This window comes from Arachis duranensis, chromosome 3, assembly GCF_000817695.3.
Source record: "Arachis duranensis cultivar V14167 chromosome 3, aradu.V14167.gnm2.J7QH, whole genome shotgun sequence".
Taxonomy (NCBI): domain Eukaryota; kingdom Viridiplantae; phylum Streptophyta; class Magnoliopsida; order Fabales; family Fabaceae; genus Arachis; species Arachis duranensis.
Genome location: NC_029774.3, coordinates 8,851,504 through 8,862,798, shown reverse-complemented (window position 1 = coordinate 8,862,798; position 11,295 = coordinate 8,851,504). Strand labels below are relative to the sequence as shown.

Here is an 11,295-nt window from a genome sequence, read left to right as displayed (position 1 = left end):
GATGTAAATCATAGGATCCAAGCAGGTTGGTCAAAATGGCGGAGTGCATCTGGTTTTATATGCGACAAAAAAGTGCCTTTAAAACTTAAAGGTAAATTCTATCGCACCGCTATAAGACCGGCTATGCTGTATGGTATGGAGTGTTGGGCGGCTAAAGGAGAGCACAAACATAAGCTGAGTGTGGCAGAGATGAAGATGTTGAGATGGATGAGTGGTCACATGCGATTGGATAAAATAAGGAATGAAGATATAAGGGAGAGAGTTGGAGTAGCACCCATTGTGGAAAAGATGGTTGAATCGCGTCTCAGGTGGTTTGGACATGTGAGAAGAAGACCGATAGAACATCCAGTCAGGAGGGTGGATGAGATGGAAGGCAGAGGAAGACCTAAGAAGACCATCCATGAGGTGGTCAAACGAGATCTACATGTAAACGGTCTCTCTGTAGACATGATACATGACAGAGCACAATGGCGTTGTTTGATTCATGTAGCCGACCCCACTTAGTGGGATAAGGCTTTGTTGTTGTTGTTGTTGTATCTTGTACTATCTTTTTTATTTTTGGGATTCACTAAATATCGAACTCTTGATCTTTTAGACATAAAATTTTGGTACCATATCATGAAATTATTCATCCTAAAAACTTAAATGGATAGGAGAAAACAATATTAATAGTCTTTTCAAATTGTTTTCTACTAAAATCATTACTCCCAACATTTACACTTATTTTAATTAATAATATTAGCCTAAATCATCTCTGTATTCTTTAAACATTAATAATTTCTGGTTTTTTTCGTAGAGAGAATAATTTTCTTTATTTCTTCTACTAAATGTATAGTTATCAGAACCAAATTGACAATTAATCCAGTCAAATTACTGGTTATTAGATTAATAATTCGACCAGTGGTCAGTAGTTAAACCATTTGACTTAGTAACAAATAAATAAATATATAAAATTATATATGGATAGTAAAAATTGTAATATTGTTTCTTCGTATAAAATTTGTACATGTTTAAATTAAATTTATATTATTAATTGTAAATTAATTAAAAATATAATAAAAAAGTAAGTATAAAATTAAAATTAAATTAGATCAATATTGTTACGTGGGTAACCTAAGATAGGTGGATTGGGCTGAAAGGATTGGCCCAAGTGTCAATGGAAGGTGGTCTCCGACTTGGTAGACGTTTGGGAGCCGTCGTCCGAGTTGTGTATGTGAATGAATGGGGGGTGGTACCTGCAAAGACACTCTGATGCCTAAGTTAGCAAGGGGGTAAGCAGGTTTTTGAGAGTATTGGACTTAGAGATACTTGAGGGGTGTCAGTGCATTTATAGTGGTAATCCAATAACCACCGTTGGAGAAGTTCCACTTTTGAAGGTGGATAACTGTCCCTTTATCTTAGGGTGGTTGAGATATTGCTTCCGAAAGTGGGCTGAGAGATTTTAGGGGCAGTTACTTATTTGAATAAGTGTTATCTGCCAACTCATGTCTAGCCCGACCTCCTTGGGGAGAGGTTCATGTCAAACCCAACCTCTTTCATGAGAGGTCGGTTAGGTGCTAAGGCCAACCTTTGGATTGAGCCTTTTAGGCTTACTTGGGTCTGGGCCATGGTGTTGGGCCAACCTTCTACTGCAAAGGCACACTTTGCGGGATTCAATCTCATCTCATGCATCCTTATGGTGTTGAAGACTTACGAGAGGTCGGTCAAGAGGTCTGCCCCATCCTTGATTTTTATTAACATGTCGTCTACGTATACCTCCATTAGGCTCCCATGGTGAGGTCCGAACACCTTGTTCATCAGCCTTTGGTATGTGGCTCCTGCGTTACCACATAGCAATAATTTGCTCTAGGCGTGATGAAAGATGTTTTTTTTATCCGGCTTGTATATCGGGATTTGGTTGTATCCCGAGTATGCATCCATGAACGACAAGTATTGATAGCCCGAGATGGAATATAATAAGGTATCAATATTTGGAAGATGATACGGGTCTTTTGGACACGCCTTGTTTAAGTCGGTATAGTCGACGCACATCCTCCATTTGCCGTTCTGTTTCTTGACCAGCACTACATTCGTTAGCCAAGCCGGATATTTGACCTCTCTGATGAAGCCGTCTTCCAGGAGAGCTTGTATTTGCTCTTCGACCACTTGAGCTCGTTCAGGGTCGAGCTTCCGTCTTCTCTGCTGGATAGGTCGTGATCCGGGGTATACCGACAGTTTGTGCGCCATGAGCTCGGGATCTATCCCAGGCATGTCAGAGGCTTTCCAGGCAAAGAGGTTGAAATTCTCTTGTAGGAGCCTTATCAGCTTCTGCTTTAAATATTCTTTCAAGTTGGCTCCTATGTTGGTATTTTTTCCTTCTTCTTGCCCGATCTGTACCTTTTCGGTCTTTCTCCCAGGCTGTGGTCGCAATTCTTCTTTAGCTCGGATTCTCCAAGCTCAATGGTATGAACCTCCTTGCCTTTACCTCTCAGGTTTAGGCTTTCATTGTAGCATTTTCTTGCCAGTTTCTGGTTTTCCCTAATGGTTGCGATTCCCTATGGTGTCAAAAATTTCATGCACAGATGGGGGTAGATACCACTGCTTCAAGCCGATTTAGGGTCGTTCTACCTATTAAAGCATTATAGGCCGAACCCACATCGACGACTATGAAGTCGATGCTTAGAGTTTTGGATTTTATCCCCTTTCCAAAAGTTGTATGTAGGGGTATGAATCCTAATGGTTTTGTAGGTGTATCCCCCAGCCCGTATAGGGTATCAGGGTACGCTCTTAACTCCTTTTCATCTAATCCCAACTTGTCAAATACTGGTTTGAACAGGATGTCTGCCGAGCTCTCCTGATCCACCAGGGTTCTGTGTAGATGGGCATTGGCGAGAATCATAGTAATTACCACCGGATCGCCATGTTCAGAGGCAATACCCTGCCAATCCTCTTTTGTGAAGCTGATTGTTGGGAGGTCGAGTAGCTTGCTTTCGACTTGCTAGAATTCTTTCAGGTGTCTCTTACGAGATGACTTCGTGAGACCTCCTCCAGTGAACCCTCCTGAGATCATATGTATGTGTCGCTTCGGGATCCGTGGTGGGTTTTTCTGATCTTCTTCATCTCTCTTCCTTTTTCCATGATTGTCCGACCTCTCCATGAGATATATGTCAAGCTGACCTACTCTGGCCAGCTTTTCTATCACATTTTTCATGTCGTAACTGTCATTTGTTGAATGCCCATATATTTTGTGGTATTCACAGTATTCGCTATGACTTTTCCCTTCTTATTCTTTATGGGCCTATGGGGAGGTAGCTTTTTCGTATGACAGATTTTTCTATAAATGTCGACTAGGAAAACTCGTAGAGGAGTATAAGAGTGATATCTCCTGGGCCTTTCAGGCCCGACTTATTCTTTTTTCTTGGGCTCTCTCTCCTTCTCCTTTGTCTGGTGAGAGTGCCCGAGTCGCCAGCTTGGTTCTCGTAGTCTGGTATTTTCCTCAATGTTGATGTACTTCTTAGCTCGTTCTTGTACATCACTCAAAGAAGTCGGATGCCTTTTCGAGATGAATTGAGAAAAGGGACCTTCTCGGATTCTATTTACTAGGCCCATAATTACTGCCTCTGTAGGCAGATCTTGAATTTCTAGGCACGTCTTGTTGAACCTTTCCATGTAGTCTCTCAGAGGTTCTGCGACCTCCTGTTTTACTCCCAGGAGGCTAGGCGCGTGCTTGACTTTATCCTTTTGAATCAAAAATTGCATAAGAAACTTATGCGGGAGGTCGTCGAAGCTGGTGACCGACCTTGGGGGAAGACTATCGAACCACTTCATCGCTGCCTTTGTCAGAGTTGTCGGAAAGGCTTTGCAGCGGGTAGCATCAAAGGCGTCGCCTAGGTACATCGGAATTTTGAAATTGCTCAGATGATACTTTGGGTCGGTGGTCCCGTCGTATAGATCCATGTCGGGGCTTTTGAAGTTCCTTGAAACTTTTGCTCTCATGATGTCTTCACTGAATGGGTCTTCTCCCCCCAAGGGGGAATCTTCTTGGTCGATGCGAGAGCTCTTACCTCGAAAGTTGGATTCTAATCTCAAGAGCTTTTTTTCAATCACTTTTCATCGCTCGATCTCTCTCCTTAGGTTTCTCTCCATTTCTCGTTGTCATTCTAGCTCTTGTTCCAGCTGTTCTAGTCGTCCTTGGTGGTCGTGAAGTAGCCCCATGAGGTCGGTGGCATGAGATTGCCCCCCTTTCTCTGGTCCATGTACGTCAGAGGGGGTGCCCTTTGGGTCTTTTACCCTCGAGGGGCCTTTTTTGTGCTGGTCGCCCGCTCCTTGCAGAGTGATTATGGCTTTGTCATTGTTACCTGCATCTTTGTTTTCTTGCTCAGATTCGGACGCGGTGTTTCCGTCTTCGTTCAGGTCGTCCACCATTATGCGTTGATCCCCTAGGTCCCTGGCAACGACGCCAATGTTACGTGCGTAACCTGAGATAGGTGGATTGGGCTGAAATGATTGGCCCAAGTGTCAATAGAAGGTGGTCTCCGACTTGGTTGAGGTCTGGGAGCCGCCGTCCGAGTTGTGTATGTGAATGAATGGGGTGGTACCTGAAAGACACTTCGATGCCTAACTTAGCAAGGGGTAAGCAGGTTTTTGCGAGTATTGGACTTAGAGATACCTGAGGGGTGTCAGTGTATTTATAATGGTGATCCAATAACCACCGTTGGAGAAGTTCTACTTCTGAAGGTGGATAACCGTCCCTTTATCTTAGGGTGATTGAGACATTGCTTCCGAAAGTGGGCTGAGAGATTTTAGGGGCAGTTACTTATTTGAATAAGTGTTATCTGCCAGCTCATGTCTAGCCCGACCTCCTTGGGGAGGGGTTCATGTCAAACCCAACCTCTTTCATGAGAGGTCGGTTAGGTGCTAAGGCCAACCTTTGAATTGGACCTTTTAGGCTTACTTGGGCCTGGGCCATGGTGTTGGGCTAGGGTATGAACAAATATAAAACTATCTAGTAGAATATTTACTTATGTATGTTGATTGACATATATTAAAAAAATATCAATTCATCTCAGTGACTTGGAAGAAATGCTGCAAATTGGAGGTGTATTCGAACCATGACTTTCTTAATTTCTGTATCGGTAGACATGCGAGTTTATCGTGACTCGATTGATTTTTCAGCAAATTTGACCGTTGTTTATTGATCTAAGGCTAATTCGATCCAACAATCAGATCGAATTATCCAGACTATTAATTTTCTGGTTTTTCGGTCAATTCAGCTTGGTAGCATGGAAGCAACACTAGAGCACATGGATATGGGAAACATGTGAAATGCGTGGTACATGGTTGGATTCGCATGACTTAGAGTATGGTAGACATGCGAGTTTCGCTTTGAAGCGATCGATTTTTGGTAGGCTTGATTGCTGTTGATCGGTTTTGAGGCTAATTCAATCCATATTCAGACCGAACTAGCCAAATCACTTATCCTTCAATTTTTCGGTCAATTTAGCTTAGTGACATAGAAGGAACGCTGTAAATTAGAGGTCATGTGTTCGAACCATGACTTTCTCAATTTTTGTATTTTCTAACAAGTTGGAGCACATGAACATGCAAAAGCATGTGAAGCGCATGGAGCATGGCTGGAGTCGCATGATTTGGATTAGGGGTGTTCATGGATAGACTATCCGCATATTTGTGGTGTTTATCCGAATTTGATATAAAAATTACAGATATTAATCCGACTTGCACACTCATAGGATCAGATTGTAGATTTTAGGTAGGTATTTGCATATTAGATCTGCGGATTCGCAAAAATAAATAAATATATAAATAAGTAAATATTTTTTTATTTTTTATTTGAACTAATAATTATTATATATGTTGTATTATTTTAATTTTATTAGAGTAAACTACAATTTCTACCCACGAAAGTTTTATACGTTGACAAATCTACCCACAAAAAAAAAAAAATTACAATTGTATCTATGAAAGATGGATTCTATATGACAAAGTTATCCAAACGTCAAGAAATAACCTAAAAACCCCAAATTACCCTTTTCCTAACCCTAATCTCAATATCCCTCTCGCAAATTTCAACCCTCTCTTTATTCTTTTCATTAATTTTACCACTTCTCAATATCCCTCTCGCAAATTTCAACCCTCTCTTTATTCTTTTCATTAATTTTACCACTTCTTTCACCAACACCATCATCACCGCCACCGTCACCAACCATCAGCTTCATCTTCCTCCTTCTCCACTGTCACAGCCATAAACAACAACAACTTCACTCTAACTTTTAATTTTATTTCTCATCATCACTTCTCTAATCCCAAATTCTATCAACACTCTATTACTGCCATTACCATCATCACCCTTCCTCCATCATTTTCAATACAATGTCATAAGAAAAAGCACATTTGGATGCTAAAAATTAAAACTTTGGTAAGATCGGTTTAGTGGGGTTGCATGTGAGTAACACGGGAATCTTGCACATGATGGTGGTAATTTGGGAGAGAGAAACCGTGGGCTTTGAAGAAGAAATGACAAATCTGGCTTGATGGGGGTGTCAAAGAGAATGCGCTTATGTGCTCTGTGAGCATTTTCATGGAAGAAACCGCACTTAGTGGTGAGGTAGGAGATAGTGAAAGAGTGGTGTTCATCAAAGTGGAAGGGGTTGAGAAGAGGAATGAGTGGTAGCGTGTTTGTGATAGAAGAAGAGAAGAACGCAAGGCGTAGAGCAGAGGAATAGTTGCAGGAAACAAAGGTTGCAAGAAGTAAAAGATCATCACTATCGTTGTTGTTTATGGCTGTGGAGAAAGAGAAAGGTGAGGTTGGCGGTTGGTGGCGGTGGAGATGGTGGTGGTGTTGGTGTTGGTGAAGGAGGTAGTGAAATTTCTAAAAAGATTAAAGGAAGGGATGAGATTTGGAAGAAGGTGGTTGAGATTAGGGTTAGAAAAAGGGTAATTTAGAGTTTTAAAATAATTTTTTAGTATTTGAATAATTTTTTTATATAGAACTCATGTTTTAGGGGTACAAATGATAATTTTCTTTTTGTAGGTAAATTTGTCAACGTTTAAGGGTGTGTTTGGGAAACCCGTTAGAAGGGAAGAAACACGTTTAAATTTCTTGAAAGTTTCGACTTTTGGTTTGGCAAATTTTTTTCTCATGAACGCAGAAATGATTCTGCTGCCAAAACCAGCGTTTACAAGAAGCAACTATTTTTAGTTTCTGCGTTTTCTTAACGGGCTTTTAGCCATAGATACTAACCTTTTATTTACTTTTTACCAACTTTATCCTTTGTATATGTTATTGTATTATTTATAAAATTCTTGTTATTTCTATTTATATGAGCTCTAATTTTCTATTATTTATTATTTTTATTTTTTTAACTATTTGTTTGACATTATACACTTTTATAATCGTGATTTTTATGTATTATGTTTGTTATTATCTTTTTATAATATGATTTATTAATTCTATTAGGTAAAGTAAATTAAATAAAAAATTAACTGTAAATAATAATAATAGTAAAAAATTATATACTCTCTAGACCTGCTCACACTCTTGCTAACTTAGGCATCGGAGTGTCTTTGCAGGTACCACCCCCCATTCACGCGCGAGCACAAGTCGGACGGAGTCTCCCGAGTTGCGGACCTTTCCGGAGTTCTCCTCCATCATACACTTGGGCCGCCAAACGCCATCCGTCGTATTAATCTCCGGTTACCCACCGTAACAATATATATATATCTAAAATATATAATTTTTATTTTTATTTAAAAAAATATTTTGTCTATTTTTATATGTTATTTTTATTTTAGTAAGTAAATATTAATTTTATTATAAAATTAACTAATAAAATCTATTTAAATATCTAAATTAAAACAATAGGATAATATAAAAACAAATCTAAGTTGATGTCCATTTTAGTAATTTTTTATCTAAAAGTGATTTTGAATGGTATAAGTCAAACAACATTTATTTTACTATAATCCATTTTGATACAAAAATTACCAAACATAAATCACTTTAACACAAACCTACTTTTGACCAAAATCAAGTTTGCAAAATCAATTTTATGCAAACTCCCGTTTGCAAACTGTAATCCAAACACACACTAAAATTTTCGTGGATAGAAATTGTAGTTTACTCTTTTTATTATGGTAGAGCTGCGACGTGCACGGATCCATGCAGTTCACCGGTTTCTTGTGATCCGACCGATTTTCAGCGGGTTTAAAGTCTGTTGACCAATTTTAAAATTAATCCGATCTAACATTCAGAAGGAATGGACTAGACATATATGCATATATACCGTACAAGTTAGTAGGATAAAGTTGAGATAAATTAGACCACCGGTTTTTTATTTTTCGGTCAAAATGACCGGTCCATTCTGGTTCTGATAAGACCGACTAAAGAAACTATTCAGTAGAAAAAATCTTTATATTTTGAAAAAGTCTGGGGAAGTATAAATCCATTAATTTGGTTCAAAACGGTGGCGGGAAACACTTATTTTTGTGTACTGGAGACGGGAATCACGTTCCATTTTCTATTTCCGTTGTTCGTGCTTGCAATACCGAAAGAGAACGAGCTTCGAGTTCGAGATCCATCTAACAAATCGCTTCTTCTTTCTCTGATGCTTAGTTCTCAGTTTTCGTGGATATGCACCTCAGTGATTCAACTACTTCAGCTCCATCGCATGCCACGTTATCCGGTACCGATCTTTTGTTTTCTTAATCACCTGATAAACACTGTAACCGTCACAATTTCGTTTCCAGACACGAATGCTCTGCTTATCGATTTAGTTCATTTTTTTAAATATTCTTAGTTTTTGGTTTTCCTTATCGATTATGTTTGATCCGAGAGAAAATTAATCATGTTTTGTTTTGCTTGGATTCCGTTTGTTAGCACTACGAATCCTATACATCGAGGATATGGAACCGATCTAATGCTAGCTGATACAGTAGTAAAATTAGTAGTAATGAGGCTTTGATTTACTAATAACAAGATGAAATGAGAAGAGTAGGTTCACACGATTCTCTTTCTCTTCTTTCGATTTGATTTGATTTCGGTGTAGGAACAACTTCATGTGTATCGGCAGAAGAAAATTTCAAAATCAATTTGAATTTCGTGTTTTAGGGATCTATTGCTTTTATTCATCGATCTGTTTTCATACTTCGAATACGATAAATGTTTTTTGAAGTGGTTTTAATTCACTACAATTCATCGAATAATCAGACTGGTTTGTATTCATAGAATCACAGGGAATAAGAGATTGACAAGTTTAACTTCCCTTATAACTGCCTAAGTAGCTTGTACAAAACTAACAATTCGTAATTATCATAAATTAATTATGGACTATGGTGCAACAAATCTAGCTATAGCATGGATTGATTTGAGGCATATGAGAATATTTTAGGTACCAGTAATGGCGTTTTCAAGAGAATGCTTATGTTGGTAGAGCTGCTTGTTAATCTGCAACCATAGATTAAAAGTATATTATAATGCTTCTGAATTTCGATCATTATCTATTTGTTTTAGCTTCTAAAGTATGCACTGTCTTAACCCTGTACTGAGTATACAGCTCGATGCAGGCAATTATAGCATCACATGTTTGTTTTTATATTTATTTTTCGTGCTTAAATGTTTAATCACAGAAAATTGCATCCGACACTATATAATGAGGCTACCATTATGTATTATTGCAGGCACAGGGGGAGTCTGTTTGATGAGAAATGTATGGAAAGGGGAACAACATCCATATGTTATCAACTTCATCTCCACTTTCCTCTCTGCAAATTCTTTTCGCCTTAATTTTGTACCTATTGCTCCTGTAATTTACAGATTCTATGTTCTTTTAATGTTTATTTCAAATACTGACTCTCCACTGACTTTTGAGAAGGTTATTTGCAGGACTTCATTTTCAATTGTGGGGGTTTGTCTGTAGCATTTGTTTTTGTGACTAACTGGGATTGCAACAACGTGTCTCTGATCTTCAGCAGGTAACTGAGCTGTTGGTTTTCAAGTCTTTAGTTGGGACTTTGTTATCTATTTCATAAAGAGTTTTTCAAGTCTTATGTTATATTCAAATCTTCTCATGCAGAGTTCAGAAATTGAGAACACAATTTGCACGTTTTTATGTTATCATCACACTCCCAGCTAAACAGCAAATGAATTCATTTATTCAGTCATACTTCACGTGAGTTACATGCGTTGCTTTTATTTTGTTCTGATTGATCATTTGCTATGTACAACTTCAATAGTGAGAAAGCAAGATCCATGTTTATGTTTTACGAATAGATTTGAGATGGTGATTGGCAAGCCTACGTTTGTTCCAGTTCAGGACATAGAAATGGGGTTTGAAAAGATGGTAAAAATAGCTCATTCATCTGGAGGTAAAAACTGAAACTTAGTGTACCAACTTTGATGTGTTGTTCCAATTGACATTTCTTATATTAAAAATAATTACAGTATACAAGCAGCAGAAAGTTGGAGAGAAACTGAAAGCTGAGGTCAGTTGTGCGAAGTGCATACAATAATTAGCTTCCAGGACTTGAGAATTAAACTTAAATATTGATTTAATGCATGAACTTTTATTATGGTTATAAAGAAGAAGCTATCGGTGCAAGGAATGAATTTTTACCTTAAAGTGGTTACTTCGATTCCAGGCATTGACAATCATGACGCAAATGCGGTAAATCATTTTATTATGAAGCAACTTCTCATTTTAGTTTTCGTGATTTTTCATGCCTAAACCTAACAGTGCTAAAGCTCAGGATTCTTGATTATAATAGATGTTTAAACTCTGGAGTATCTTTCTCTAACAATAGCTATATCACCTAATATTTGACTTAAATATGAAATGAAACCATGATAAGCATATGCATATAGGCATAGCTTGAGTTATTTTGTCATTCTGGTCGCTCAATTCAGCTTAGTCAAGCTATTGGTTCTGTCCAAGCAATTGCCAAGGCATCAAAAGACCAAATTCTGGAGAACACAGACCTTTCTGCTGAGAAGGCAGAGATGATTTCAAGGTTTCTGAGGGACCCCAAGTTTTACTCTTCTCCCAAGATCACCTGATGGCGCAATAACAATGGAATCCGGCAGGTCGGGATCTTTTGTTTTCTCCCACAACAACAAAAAATAATAATATAAAGTGAGTATCTCCTTTTAATTCCTTTATCTGGTTAGCTTCACTTAGAATAGTTCTCGTATTCGTAGTTTCAAATTAGACCGAAAAATAGATAACGACTTAGAAACCTTCCAGTTAAACAGTATTCAAATCTCATCATACTGCTGTTGTCTGTACTGCAATAAGTTTTCAT

At 38.3% G+C, this 11,295-nt stretch overlaps 2 protein-coding genes across 4 annotated transcripts; one reads left to right on the top strand and one right to left on the bottom strand.

The window, feature by feature from the left end:
- Positions 1-3,384: 3,384 nt before the first annotated feature.
- On the bottom strand, positions 3,385-3,975 carry LOC107477428 (uncharacterized). The gene has a single exon (XM_016097440.1). The coding sequence runs from the start codon at positions 3,973-3,975 to the stop codon at positions 3,385-3,387; it is 591 nt and encodes a 196-aa protein (XP_015952926.1).
- Positions 3,976-8,437: 4,462 nt separating this feature from the next.
- On the top strand, positions 8,438-11,289 carry LOC107477443 (protein PARTING DANCERS-like). Of its 3 annotated transcripts, none has more exons than XM_016097456.3 (8): positions 8,438-8,681; positions 9,676-9,704; positions 9,881-9,969; positions 10,071-10,166; positions 10,268-10,362; positions 10,439-10,479; positions 10,578-10,661; positions 10,901-11,289. In XM_016097456.3, exons 1-8 carry the CDS (start codon positions 8,630-8,632, stop codon positions 11,048-11,050), a joined length of 636 nt encoding a protein of 211 aa, XP_015952942.1. In that variant the 5' UTR covers positions 8,438-8,629; the 3' UTR covers positions 11,051-11,289. The 3 variants fall into 3 exon arrangements, with proteins under 3 accessions (XP_015952942.1, XP_052115589.1, XP_015952941.1); XM_052259629.1 differs by having other exon boundaries at positions 9,676-9,800; positions 10,940-11,289; XM_016097455.3 differs by having other exon boundaries at positions 9,676-9,800.
- Positions 11,290-11,295: the final 6 nt, after the last annotated feature.

Coding starts and splice junctions, on each gene's coding strand:
- LOC107477428 (XM_016097440.1), bottom strand. CDS start 3,975: ATGAGAGCAAAAGTTTCAAGGAACTTCAAAAGCCCCGACATGGATCTA.
- LOC107477443 (XM_016097455.3), top strand. CDS start 8,630: ATGCACCTCAGTGATTCAACTACTTCAGCTCCATCGCATGCCACGTTA. Junction 10,363..10,438: donor AATAGCTCATTCATCTGGAG/GTAAAAACTGAA, acceptor AAATAATTACAG/TATACAAGCAGCAGAAAGTT. Junction 10,662..10,900: donor ACAATCATGACGCAAATGCG/GTAAATCATTTT, acceptor CGCTCAATTCAG/CTTAGTCAAGCTATTGGTTC.